Source organism: Hypanus sabinus, chromosome X1 (genome assembly GCF_030144855.1).
Source record: "Hypanus sabinus isolate sHypSab1 chromosome X1, sHypSab1.hap1, whole genome shotgun sequence".
Classification (NCBI taxonomy): Eukaryota; Metazoa; Chordata; class Chondrichthyes; order Myliobatiformes; family Dasyatidae; genus Hypanus; species Hypanus sabinus.
In genome coordinates this window covers 15,460,918-15,473,959 of record NC_082738.1, presented here as the reverse complement: position 1 = coordinate 15,473,959, position 13,042 = coordinate 15,460,918, and the positions used below count along the sequence as shown (strand labels likewise).

At 38.5% G+C, this 13,042-nt stretch overlaps 1 protein-coding gene across 3 annotated transcripts; it reads right to left on the bottom strand.

The window, feature by feature from the left end:
• Positions 1–1,388: 1,388 nt before the first annotated feature.
• On the bottom strand, positions 1,389–13,036 carry LOC132384624 (ras-related protein Rab-5B). Of its 3 annotated transcripts, XM_059955911.1 has the most exons (7): positions 12,898–13,032; positions 11,288–11,303; positions 11,040–11,210; positions 7,600–7,751; positions 6,943–7,065; positions 6,266–6,359; positions 1,389–4,285 (listed from the first exon to the last, which is right to left on the bottom strand). In XM_059955911.1, exons 3-7 carry the CDS (start codon positions 11,200–11,202, stop codon positions 4,170–4,172), a joined length of 648 nt encoding a protein of 215 aa, XP_059811894.1. In that variant the 5' UTR covers positions 11,203–11,210; positions 11,288–11,303; positions 12,898–13,032; the 3' UTR covers positions 1,389–4,169. The 3 variants fall into 3 exon arrangements, with proteins under 3 accessions (XP_059811894.1, XP_059811895.1, XP_059811893.1); XM_059955912.1 differs by lacking the exon at positions 11,288–11,303 and having other exon boundaries at positions 12,898–13,036; XM_059955910.1 differs by having other exon boundaries at positions 11,040–11,303.
• Between the last annotated feature and the right edge of the window lie 6 nt (positions 13,037–13,042).

Below are 13,042 nucleotides of genomic sequence, written 5' to 3'. Positions count from 1 at the left end.
AATTCATGTGACATAGGAATCTATTTTCAAAAAGTTTGCGCACAGAAACATTTGCGCTTGAAGCCATGCATTGCAAGCCAAGTGTACCTACTCTCTCAACAAAATGAAGCACAGAGCACAAGTTAAAAGGTTGCTAAATCTTACACCACCAAATGGATAGGTTATAATTTAATTGCAGTACCAGCCCCATCTTCTCACATTAAGCAAAATGAATCAATGTTGTCTTGGAGCTTGACCAAGACCAACAGCAAACTCCCAAAGTAGTCTATAGTAGGATACTGTTGTTCAACCACGATAAAGTGATGTGCTCAGAACTTTTGTGAAGTGCAATATCCCAACTCTATGGGAATATCTAGCCCTTAATCACAGTAGGGCAACACTGGGCAGAGTATTGGAATATCAGTATCAGAATATCATCTCAAACTACACACCTACCTGATCAGAAGCCTCCTGCCCTAGCTGTGGCAAGGCTACAGTTCCCATCTTAGCTTCCAAATAAGGCAAAACAACCTTTATCATTTAGTGCAAAATCAAACATTTGGATGAGGTTATCAATGGAGGCAATTGAAGAAAGTAGAAATGCACTCAAGATATATGGAGGATAGAGAGAATATTAGCAAGGCAAGCTTAGAATAAATCACAAGAATTTGAAAGGACCTGTACAAATTTGTACAACTGCATGGATGTTATGACAGAGACACCATCTTTTACCTCCAATGTGTTAGGTAACATTCCTCTGTGACTAGTCATCTCATTTGCTGTGTGCAGTTTGGCTGCTGTATTTGCTGGTTTCAGCCACCTAAATTACTGAGTACAGGCATCTTGCAATTTAAAAAAAAATTGAACCTTCTGCAACTGAAAAGTCACATTTATTGCACAGAGGCCAACTCCAGAATTAATGCTCAAGATCAAGAGCTAGGAGTGAACAGAACAGCAGAGTCAAGTAGCACTACTAAGTTTATTATAGAAAAAAGAATCAGCTTTAAAAACATTAATATGCACATTGAACAAAATGTTGCCTTCTGGACTAGCTGTATTCAAGGCACAAAATAATTCTGGATCCATTGGCAAAATAGGAGACAAATACTGATCAGCTATGATATCACTTAGAAACTGCCTAGGAACCAGAGTACAATGTTCAACTAGCTAGTAGCTCATTTATTATATTGCAGGGCTGAGGGTGGGGTGGAGAAGTCAGTCTTCCTTGGTCACTTGCAGCAACTATCCATATAATTCAAGGTTGTGGAAGTTAAATGAAATTAAAAATTAAGCACAAAATGCAATCACTTCACTGTGAGCAACTGGAAAAAAATTGTTCAGGAAAGAACATCTGTGGTACCATAAATTGTTATGATGCATGATGTGATATACTACAGACTCCATTGAAATTTCTATGCAATAATTTTTAATCTTTAAGGATAACATACAAAATGCAGCCCTCAATGCACAAATCCAGGTCATCTCAAATACATGTGGCCAAGTGCCCTCATTAGGATGCACCAAACTTACTCAGTAATTAAATCCCAAAAAAAAGTTACAACGTATTAGATGGCCATCTGTCAATTAGGATGCACATGGTTTAATTGCAACAAGTTTAAGATGGCTTAATTACAAAAACAGTAAATTGTATAATGAATTGTGACATCATATTGACAGGTCATTTGACCAGTTCCTTGCCATGAAATGCAACCTTTCAGGATCTGCATAGTGGTTATTTTAAAAATCAAATGCCCATAACTGCACTGTTCACTTCCAGTTGGAGAGAGGGAAAAATATAATCAGGATTAGTGGGTTAATGCTATTAGTAGAAATCTAGTCAGTCTTGTACACTGATGCAAGTGATTTTAGTACAAAATGCATTCTCCCCAACCATGACAGCTACCATAAAAGAACATCTAGCCATATGAAGACATTTGATAAGAGCAGTCTGGATTGCAAGAACCAAACTACATTACCAAAAAAAAAAGAAGCAACATTACAACTACACTTCAAAAGATTTGATAAAAGTGAATTAAAAAAAAATCATGTCCATTTGGAATCAATGCCCAAGTGACAAACCCATTTTCCTCCCCCCTGCCCCCTTCAGTATCAACTACAGAATATCAAATTTTGGAATATTGTCAGTGCCTGGATTTGCATGAGTACAAAGATGGGCAATGAGGCACCAGATTAGACAAATACATCGAGAAAACCACTAAAGTGCATCAGAACAGTAAATTCCTATTCAAGGTCTAATCATTCATTATGTGCCCAAAAAAAACTGAGAAAAGGCTCAATTTAAAACTCCATCTTTTTTTGAAGATTCTTTAGATGTTCCAAATTTAAACTAATTTATTGATAGTGTTTGGCTTTGGGCCAATTTCTACCTACACTGCAGACAGTTGCAGCTGAACATCAACAAACCGTCCAAATCAGGCCTCTTCTAACCAATTCCACAAAATTACAGACAAGAACAAACCTGGTTTAAGTGTTAGCTTTGTAGTTGCAAGGGAACTGACTTGTTTTCATCCTATAAATGTTCAACAGGAAAGAAAATACTGGAATTGCTACAAAAATTTCTTGGTTGCTGCACTGCAAATGGTAATTTGTAAAATAATCCACACTCCAAGACCATTCAATTAATTCATTTCAAAAAGTGAATGGTGTTCCTATGCAAACCAAAACAAAGAAACTATCTCTATGTCAAATATTTCAGGTTGCATCAGTTCAAGTGTTTGCAAGTGACGGTTAGTGTAGAGAAAGAGAAAGAACATCAAATATTCAACAAATTCAATTTATCTTTTGAAGTTAAGTATTTGTGGAAGTCAAAGTAACCGGGCAAAATTAAGGCATGGTACTGGAAGTTAAAGCTGCAGTACCCTACTGCATAGCCAGAATGAGCAGTGCTTTCAATTTCTATAGCAGAAACTAAATCCAAGAGGAACTGATAAAGCCATAGAACTTAAATTCTTTTATTGGATCACTGCCAGAGTTCAAACATGTAGCCAAAATTACTGAAATGCTTAAAAAATAGTTCATCAAGAAAGTAAAATCTCCCACCTTGTGGTGCATCCAATGAGACCGGTTCTTTTCAACAGATGCTGCAGTACTGAACCCAGCTTTGACAGTGTCAGGTAGCAAACCAAAGTGCTCTGTAGGTGTCACTTTCGTCATGCCCTACTCCAGAAACCAGAACCAAATTTTTTTTTCGAGCAAGTGGACTGAACTATTCAGGACATGGAGTGGTCATGTCAGTATAGAGCTTGTTCAACAGTTCCTACTCCATAAAAAGGTTCATTAAATAGCCAATTTATGACAGGCCATCAAGAGCACATGCCAAATTACAGCTCAGTTTTGAGCATCCATTCATTGTTTCTGACCCATGCATTAATTTTGTGGCATCTTTGATGGTTTACTTTTTTTCTTTTTTCTTTTTTAAATTGCATGCCTCATACAATTTACCCAATACAAGCAGTACAGAGAATGAGAACAGTGTAGAGTTAAAGCCCCATGCTGACAGAACCCAATTTTCCCCAAACCATTGAAAACCAAGGAGCCACCTACAGTAGTTTTAACTAAAAACCTGTTAATTCAGAAGTATACACAATGCTCAAGTATTCAGTGACCTACAATCTTATTGCACCAATAACTAGTAGCCAGAGTTTAACAGATTTTAGCAGCCAATTTCTCCTCTAGGATAACTAACCTACTGTTCAGTACAGAACCACTTTTACACTTGCCATCCTAGAAAAAGCCAATTCCTACAATTTTCAGAGCTGCAAAAATCACCCATCAGCCAAAGCTTATGTAAATACTGATTTAATCTTATGTGCAGTTTAAAAATACAGGGCATGAATTTATAAGTGGGGATACTGCAGCTTTTGTGCTAAATGCAAACAAAGTTACACCACTGGAATTTGAGCAAATTCTTAACGTACAATGTTTAAAACAGGTTTTGAAGAATTGGTGTTCTAGAGATAAGTGTATCCACATGAACATCATTTAAGAGGGTAAAAGGTTGATATTTGCATCTATAATACAAAGTAAAGACTGGTTTAAGTTCCATATCCATTCTGCAGGTACTTTCTTGACCAAAGCACTGCAAAAACAGGCATGGATGGAGAGACTGAATTTCCACTTCTTATCAAATGTGCAGCTGTTAACTGGAGCAAGCTCCCTTCATCATTCTCTTAGTTGCTACAACACTGGCTTTTGTTCTGCTGAGACGGCTCATGGAGATCCACACCTCTGTTGCGCCCAGCTGCTCCACTGACATTCTGGAGTTCACTCTTTGGCAACTTCTTGGCTGGAAGATAAAGACACGAGTAATGGTGCTCCCCAAGTGAAACAGGTGGTTTTATCAGGCTTTCAAAAGTATTGATCACTTGCTGTCTCCTCTACACTGGGGTTAGGCAGATAAGGCGACTTTTGTAGAATCCCTCCAGTCAGTCTGCAAACCCAACTGAACCTCTGGCTGTCTGTTAGTTTAATTCTCCACTCATCAATTTCTGCTTCTTACATTGTTCTGGGGGCTCAAAAATCTAAGGAACATCTTATTGGTCTACAAGGCTTAATGCACCTCATTATATTTTTAAACATTCAGATAAATACTGCCCTCATTTTCTGGGTGGAGCTAGTCCTAAAGATTCTCACTTGCACTCCTTTGGTACCTTCTGTGCAATTGTTTTGTATCATCCCTTCCTTAAAACCAGTCCGATGCTTGGTCTTTAGAACAGTGTTAAACAATAATGTAGGAAATACTCAGGTCAGGCAGAGTTGAAGTACCAGTGCTGACTATATTCGTTCTGATTAAGTATTGGTTTCTCCCAAATATTGCCTCATCTGCTGAGTGTTTCCAGCACTGTCTTTTCAAATTCAGCATCCAATATTTTGCTTTACTCATTTGGAAATAACTTTAAAGATGCACTGAATATACAGTTGGCACTTAATGGCAATGCAAATTTTAGTGTGCAGGGAATGAGTAAAATACTAATTGATACTTCAATTCTAGTCACTGGCATACTAACAAACCATCCAATTCCCACTAGACTAATACAAGGAGTCAAGTTGTCTAACAGTGGTTTGCCCAAGACACCCAATGTCAAGCATTTTGACTGAAATCCATTCAGTTGCCAGAAGTGTAGTTTTGTCAAATGCAGGAAGTGTTCAGATTTTGGTTCAGCATCAAGTTGAAGCTCAGACCAGATTTGCGCAATGGATTACCACAATGAAGTGGTGAGATTTAAAAGACAGAAAGTATATTAAGAACAAAGGATGCTTCGAGTCCACAGGAATCTACAAACCTGCTGCTGCAGCTCAAGGGGCAAGAGTTTGCTTTTACATAGCGCCTCATGACATCTTCAGGCTATTACAAAGCCCTTTTGCAAATAGGTTTGTTATGCCATTTATAGCAAAATGCAGCCGCTGATTTGCGCGCAAGGTAATGAACGGCAAATGAGATGACTAATCAGTTATTGCTTTTTGTAGCACTAGTCAAATGTTGACTAATATCCCCAAATTCTCTTCTTGAATGGAACCGCAGGGTCTTTTACATCCACTGGAATCAGACGAAGCCTTGTGTTCTCATTTAGAAAAAAGAAAACAAGCAATGTGGCAATCCTTCTATACCCAAGAACATAATCAGCTTTGGACAATGACCTGCTGAGTATTTCCAGCATTTTTATTAAAACATTTAAAGTGCATTGATATCCAGCCCTGATATTGGATATTCATCTTCTAATTTATAACAGAAAACCAGCACATTTACTTGGAACGTTGCTACCAAATGTTGAAAGCTTTTAACAACTTGGAGGCCCATTGGATTTAAACCAGTGGTGTGAAAGAAATTTAAGCTTATGGTATTCAAGAAACTTTGTTCCTCAAGGAACTTTGGATGGCCAAATTACTTATTTTTAGTTAGCCTGTCATCCTTTAAAGCCCCCCCCCCCCATAAAAAGCCATCAGCATCAAGTGACATTTCTCACTCCCACCTTGGTATACAAGTTTAATTTATCCAAGCATAATAATTGCAGGAAGTTAAAATATAACAATGTTAATACACTTCTTCACAACTCCAAAGTGAAACTTCTCAACAATTTCAAATGCAGATGAGGGAGTGTTTAAAAAAAATCAATTGATCTTGGTCTACATTTCATAGTACCTTACAAGTTACATTAATCCAAGGATAACTGAGTTCATTGTTCTTGGATTTTAAGTTGAAGTGGCCTGAATTTGCTCCAACTTGCAATTTATTTATTTCAAAAGATGTTAATTCCCCATTACTTACCTATTGCCAAAAATAGGTCATTAACATTCATTGCTGTCTTTGCTGAAGTCTCCATGAACAACAAACTGTTGTCATCTGCATATGCTTGTGCTTCCTGTTTGAAAAAGGAAAAAATTGTGGAAGTACAAGATGGTGAATAAGTCTACCACCAACTGCGTTTGTACAAAATTTCATATCATCATGTTTTGATAACACATTTTAAAGGATATACAAGTTTTAGATTGAGTATTACACAAGCCATTAAATCCACACATCCCTTACAAAATGCCACCTTGTGATGGGCAACTATTCTTGTTAACAAAGAGGTGGCCACACCATCACCAAATTCGATACAACAGCCATGATTGATATTCAAGACCATCAAAAGCAGCAAACACCTACAGACTACTTAATGTCCCTCCATAACAGTAGCATAGTAGTTAACATAATGCTATTACAGCACCAGTGATGCAGGTTCAATTCTACTGCTGTTGGCAAGAAGTTTGTACATTTTTCCCCTAACCCCCATGGGTTTTCTCCAGGTGCTCTGGTTTCCTCCAACATTCCAAAGATGTGGAGGTTAGTAGGTTCATTGGTGCAATTGGGCAGTGCGGGCTCATTGGGCCAGAAGGGCCTGTTACCCAGCTGCATCCCTTATAAATGAATAGCATTCATCTTGCACATCCAGAAGTACATACCTCATATTCCACCATCCTTTTGTTTGCCAGATCTGCCTTATTTCCTGACAGTGCTATAACAATACTGGGACTTGCTTGTCGCTGCAGCTCCTTCACCCATGTCTTAGCTCTTGCAAATGTCTCCTGAAAGGAGAAACAATATTTGATTTTTTTTTTTAAAAAATCAGACTCCTGCAAATTCCAAATTTCAGTAGGTTACCATGTGGAAAAAAAGAATCAAGTCACTAGGTCATTCCTTGAAGTTCCCTTTTTAACTGACTCAAGAAGTTCAGTCGAAAGGATAAAACACCACTTAGAAAGTTACTGCAAAGGTTTGCTAGAGCAAACTCATTTAAAAGCAAAATTAAGAAAAAACCTTCATTACCATGATTCTCTCTCCATCTGGAATTTGGCAAGGTTATTCCTCATGTTCAAAACAATTCATATACAACTTAGTGAAGTATGACTATTGACAATTCCTTTTAGATTCATCCCCATTCTTCTATTTAGAGAGCATTTGAACATTAAAAATCCTCAAGTGCTAAATTGCTTTACATCAAAAATTAATCTCCTCACAAGTCCAAATAAGAGAAAATAACATGCACCCAAATCATATACATTTATTTCATTAGATACAATTGTTGTGATCCAGCCAAATCCACGATAGGTTGTTCTAACCTGATTGGTGATATCGTAGACTACAATGGCAGCCTGAGCACCTCTGTAATACATGGGAGCTAGACTGTGATACCGCTCTTGACCAGCAGTGTCCCAGATCTCAAACTTCACTGTCGTGTCATCCAAGCAGACAGATTGTGTGAGAAATGCAGCTGAAAAATATTAAAACCAATTTAGTCTTCATGCAGAAACTGAAGTGAAAAGAGTCCCTATCAAGCTAATTAAATAAAAGCAACAACTTGACTGACATTTGTCCCGCAGCATATAATGGGTACACAATTAAATTGGAAAACTTCACACATTACTTGATCTTTGGACAGAACTGATAATAAACAGGCAGTAATAATATTTTAGTTACAAAATAAGAGTTTTTGTTGTTCTGCTAACAAGAGATGTGCACTAGCTATTCAAGTGGCAGTGGAACACGAGTCCAATTCCATTCTCCTCACTTCCAAAAAGATCAACTATTTTTACAAATACTGCTTGACCTGCTGAGTTTTTCCAGTATTTCAGATATTCAGTAGTTGAATTGTTTTTTTAAAAAACTTAAAGTATACAATTTTAAGATCACCTCAACCTAAAAGATATATTCCCATCCAGCACTGTCAATAGACATGTCCACCTGCCTTGTCTACTTTGCCTCCAGCCCAAGCCTCCACTTTCCAGCACATCTTCAACCTTCTGCCACTTCCAATCTGGTTGAGTGGTGCCACAACAAAAATGTTTCACTCAATGTCAGCAAAACCCAAGAGCTGATTATTGATCAGAAATTGCAGGTCAATTTCTGAGCCAGTGCTCATCAGGGGATCAGAGGCACATAGAGTCAGCAACTTTAAATTTTTCACCATTATCATTTTAGAGGATGTCCTGGCATGCAAGTGCCATTACAAAAAAAGCACGGCAGCAACTCTTCTTTCCTAGAAGTTCATGAAAATTCAGGAGGTCATCTAAAACTGACAAATTTCTATAGACGTATGGTACAGATTATAGAGGTAATGTTGATCAGGTCTTTGTGCTGCATAACATCATAGAACAAGTGCACAGAGTGGCAGAAACAACTATGTGAATTTCGTGGACTTTGAAAAGGCTTTTGATAGCATCCACAGGGAGAGCCTCTGGCCAATTCTCAGATCATGGGGATCCCTGCCAAAATCGTCCAGAGTTTCTGTGTAAGCTTTGCATGCACAGTTGGGGACTACAATTTGAACTTTGAAGTCAAGACAAGAGTCAGGCAAGGATGTGTGATGTTGGTGATCTTATTTAACCTGGTGACTGACTGGGTTATGAGGCAAACAATAAAAGATAAGCAGAGAGGCACTAGGTGAACTCTATTCTCTACTTTAGGAGATTTTGACTTTGTGGATGAACTCACATTACTATCACGTACATACCAGCGCACAAGAGAAAGCTAAGTGTCTATGTACCTTTGGAGGACAGGCTGGACTCAGAGTTGGAGAGAGAAAGACTCCGACCATGACCCTCAATGTAGAGTCTCCTCCTCCCATCAAGGTACATGTCAACTTACCCAGCCCTGGCAGACTCACCTAACTGGGCAGCATCATTCAGCAGGATGCTGGGACCAAGAACAGCATCCAGTGCAGACCCAGCAAAGCTAGAAACTTCTTCAGATTAATGAGCAACATATGGGGATCAACCAAGTACAGTGTTCACAGCAAGGTGAAGCTGTACCAGAGCTGTGTTCTGTCCACACTCTTGTGCAGGTCAGAATGCTGGTGCATGACAGGGAATGACCTTGTCAAGCTGTTGTCTTTCCACACCATGAGCCTCCAAAAGATCCTCCATATCTTCTGGCCAAGAGAGATCTCCATCTGTGTCCTACTCCTTTAGTGTCATCAAGAAGACATGGCCACAATCATCATGAGGAAATGTTGGAGACGGCTTGGGTATATGATGAGAAGAGAGGCCAACTCCATCAACACAACGTGGTACCATACCACAGAGGGAGAAATGAGGATCCTGAACCACAACTAGGGCACAATAGAGAAGATGGCCAAGGACAGACAGAGATGGAAGACCTTCATTGCTGCCTCAAGTGCCCTAATGGGCAGCGTATAGATGTGTGGTGGAGAGTATATTGACTGGCTGCATCACAACCTAGTATGGAAACACCAATGCCCTTGAAAGGAAAATCCTACACAAACTAGTTGGACCGGACTGTATCCACATGGGTAAAGCCCTCCCCACCACTGAGCCCACCTACAGGGAGTCCTGCTGCACGAAAGCAGCACCCACCGTCCAAGCCATGCTCTCTTCTCACTGCTGCCATCAGGAAGGTACAGAGCCTTGGGATTCAGACCAGGTTCAGGAACTATAACCCCTCAACCAACAGGCTCTTGAACCAGAGGGGTTAATTTCACTTGCCCCATCACTAAACGATTCCCACAACCCACAGACTCACTTTCAAGGACTCTTCATCTCAAGTTCTCTGTATGTATTGCTTATTTTTTTTCCCCTCCTCCTTCTTTTTGCATTTGCAGCTTGTCATCTTTTGTATATTGGTTGTTTGTCAGTCTTTGTAGTTATTATGAATGCCCAAAAAAAATGAATCACAGATGACAAATGTACTTTGATAACAAATTCATGCACACAGAATTATACACACATGCCAACTTAAGAAATTAATGAACAATTGTTTTAATTGGGGGGTCTGGCACAGAGTGCTGGATTACACAAGTTTAAAAGTCACAAAACAAGCAATTTATATGATTTACTTATCACATCCCCAAACCGCTTGTATACAGGGCAAGAGGAAGGAGATAATTGAATATAGATTCAGAGACAGGTAGTCACAGTTTGGACAAATAGAAATAATATCCCATATGATAGCAAATTTTAAAAAGTAACCAGAGGCTACAGTAGCATTTGAAAATTCGTAGAAAACAAATTATGTGTACTACTTGTGAGTTGACTTGAGAATAACAGGAAACTACTTCAAGCTTAATGCACACTGCCACACATTTAAGCAGATAAGTCCTAACAATAAACTGCAAACACATTAACTGTTACTGCCTTCTGACCCAAAGTCAAAGTCATCAACCAGCTTTCCCATTTCAGCAGTTCATAGCACTGAGTACTTAGGCTGCATCCATAGCTGCCAAAATCAAAATGAAAAGCAAGCTTGTAAAACAGTCATCTTACCATTAGAAAAATCAAATACTAGGATGCCAGAACATAGTTCCTGTTATGTCACTTACTGAAAACAAGAAATAGAAGAAAGCTCAGAAGGATGCAACAATGAGAATGGGACAATGTGATAACAGATATTATCACAACGTGGCAAGGTTTAAAAAGCATAGCATACTAGACAGATAGGCTACAACAAAAGACAGCCAAATCTTTAAAAAAATAAGTGTGGCTAATAGGGGCAAAGCCTACATTTCCTCAGTATTAGTTTCCATGGGTATACTTAGTAGACTTACCACCAATCGTGCTTTCCTGGTATTCATGGAATTGTCCTTTAACAAATCGCAGCACCAGACTGGACTTTCCCACAGCCGACTCCCCAAGTAATACAAGTTTGAACTGACAGATTTTGCTGGCTTGTGATTGACCATTTGGCCTAGATGCTCCTCTGCTGGCCATAGCCTCCACTGGAATTACAATAGAATATAGCAGAAACTGATCCTACCAATTCCAAAGGTTAAGCACTATATGGAACCAAGATTACCTTAGAAACATCCAACCTGCAAAATACAAATTTAAAACCAATTACAGTAGTCAATAGCTGATTTCTACTCAAACCCAAACTAAGTATTTTGGTATTACAGACTGAAACTAGTCCAACATATTTTGAACCTGTGGTCTCAATCTGTAACAATTAACCAAGTTTATACAAGATCCAAAATTAACCAAAACCCATTATAATCTATAGTTAATTACCTAGTGTAACTTCCATTATTTTAAACAAAGTATTTCCAATTTACAGAGACCTCAGGTTGCAAGTGGCAAGTTGCAAATTTCAAGGTCGCAGGACTTGAGTGTTTCTATGATGAATTTTGACAAAAAAAGTGCAAAAAATATTTTAGAATGCAGCCATATTGTTTTAATTCTGTCAGTATTCAATTTACTGGGCATGAATTTAAAAACATCAAGAAGCCTTTGCATCATCACTCAAAGCTTGTCAAGAGCAAGAGCAGATTTGGGCAAATTAAACAGATTCCACCATTTCAAAAGTGAAGCAAGTGGGCCTGGTTACTAACTCCAATATTGAACAGATTACTCTATACCAGAAGCAACTGTACTTGGAAAGGAAAAATGACTATGGACATCTAGGGGGTAAAGAGGAGAGAAATATGTAGGGCAGACATTAAAGTATGTCCTGCAGAAGTGCCAGTCTGTCGCAGACAAGTCTTCACTATGATCCCACAAGTAGTCTCAAGGCAGCCAAGTAGTAAAGTTGCAAAGCATAAAAATTATATATCTTGCTGGTGCAATTCCAGTATTTTTTTGTTTTTTCGAAAATGCATCGTTTTCTCAGATCATTACTTATTGCAGCATCGGGCCCATTTTACAGGGCTGACAATACAAAGCTTTGAGACTATAGGGTAGTCAACTGCCAATGGACCACTTCCTCTTTACAGCCTATTACAAGCATCACAGAAATAATGAAATCCATTTTCAACCTTTTGATTGTCTTCCTCTTCTAACCCATAACACAAACCATTTTGTGTTATACTAAACTCATCACTATGGTTCTAATGACAGGGTCTCTAAAAATCTATCACTTCTGCACTTGGCTCATAAAAGATTATACGGGGTTATATTTCTTAATACCGAAAATGAAGGATTTGTTAATAAAAACCACAGGGTTTTCCTCTTTAAAAAAGAAACACATAATGAATGTTTCGGTACATTTTAAATCCAGTGGGATTTACGTTGAAATCTTTCGTTTCACCAGCACGAATACAAGTGTCATAATCAATGCCCATCAGAGCTCCAAATTTTTAATTCAACACAAGGAATTGGTTAAGGCCCAATGGTCGGCTTTTTTCCAAAATAACTTCAACATATTCTTGTGGGAAACCTCTAGACATTGTGCATTGACAACTTCATGTTTAAAAATATTAAGCCCTCCCAAATCCGCAAAGAAAATATTTTTTAGATGTTTTAATTTTCCTTCTACCCGCCCAATCCCCACACCCATAACCAGCGCAACATTCTGCCCAGTAAAAAAAGTCCTTCACCGAGAAAACTAGGCAAACCCGAGCCCATATTCGAAAAAGAACGAACCACTTGGATATTTATCATCAAAAACAGCTTTTAAATATTAATATATACCTCAACGACGCCTTCAACTTCGCAGATTTTTGTTTAATTGTGTCGCAAGTACTGAGAGTCAGCCAAGGCTAGACCACAGAAGTCGGTGTGAATTGATTGACGCCTCCACGGTTAAATAAAAAACTGGCATGCGTTATTGATAGTA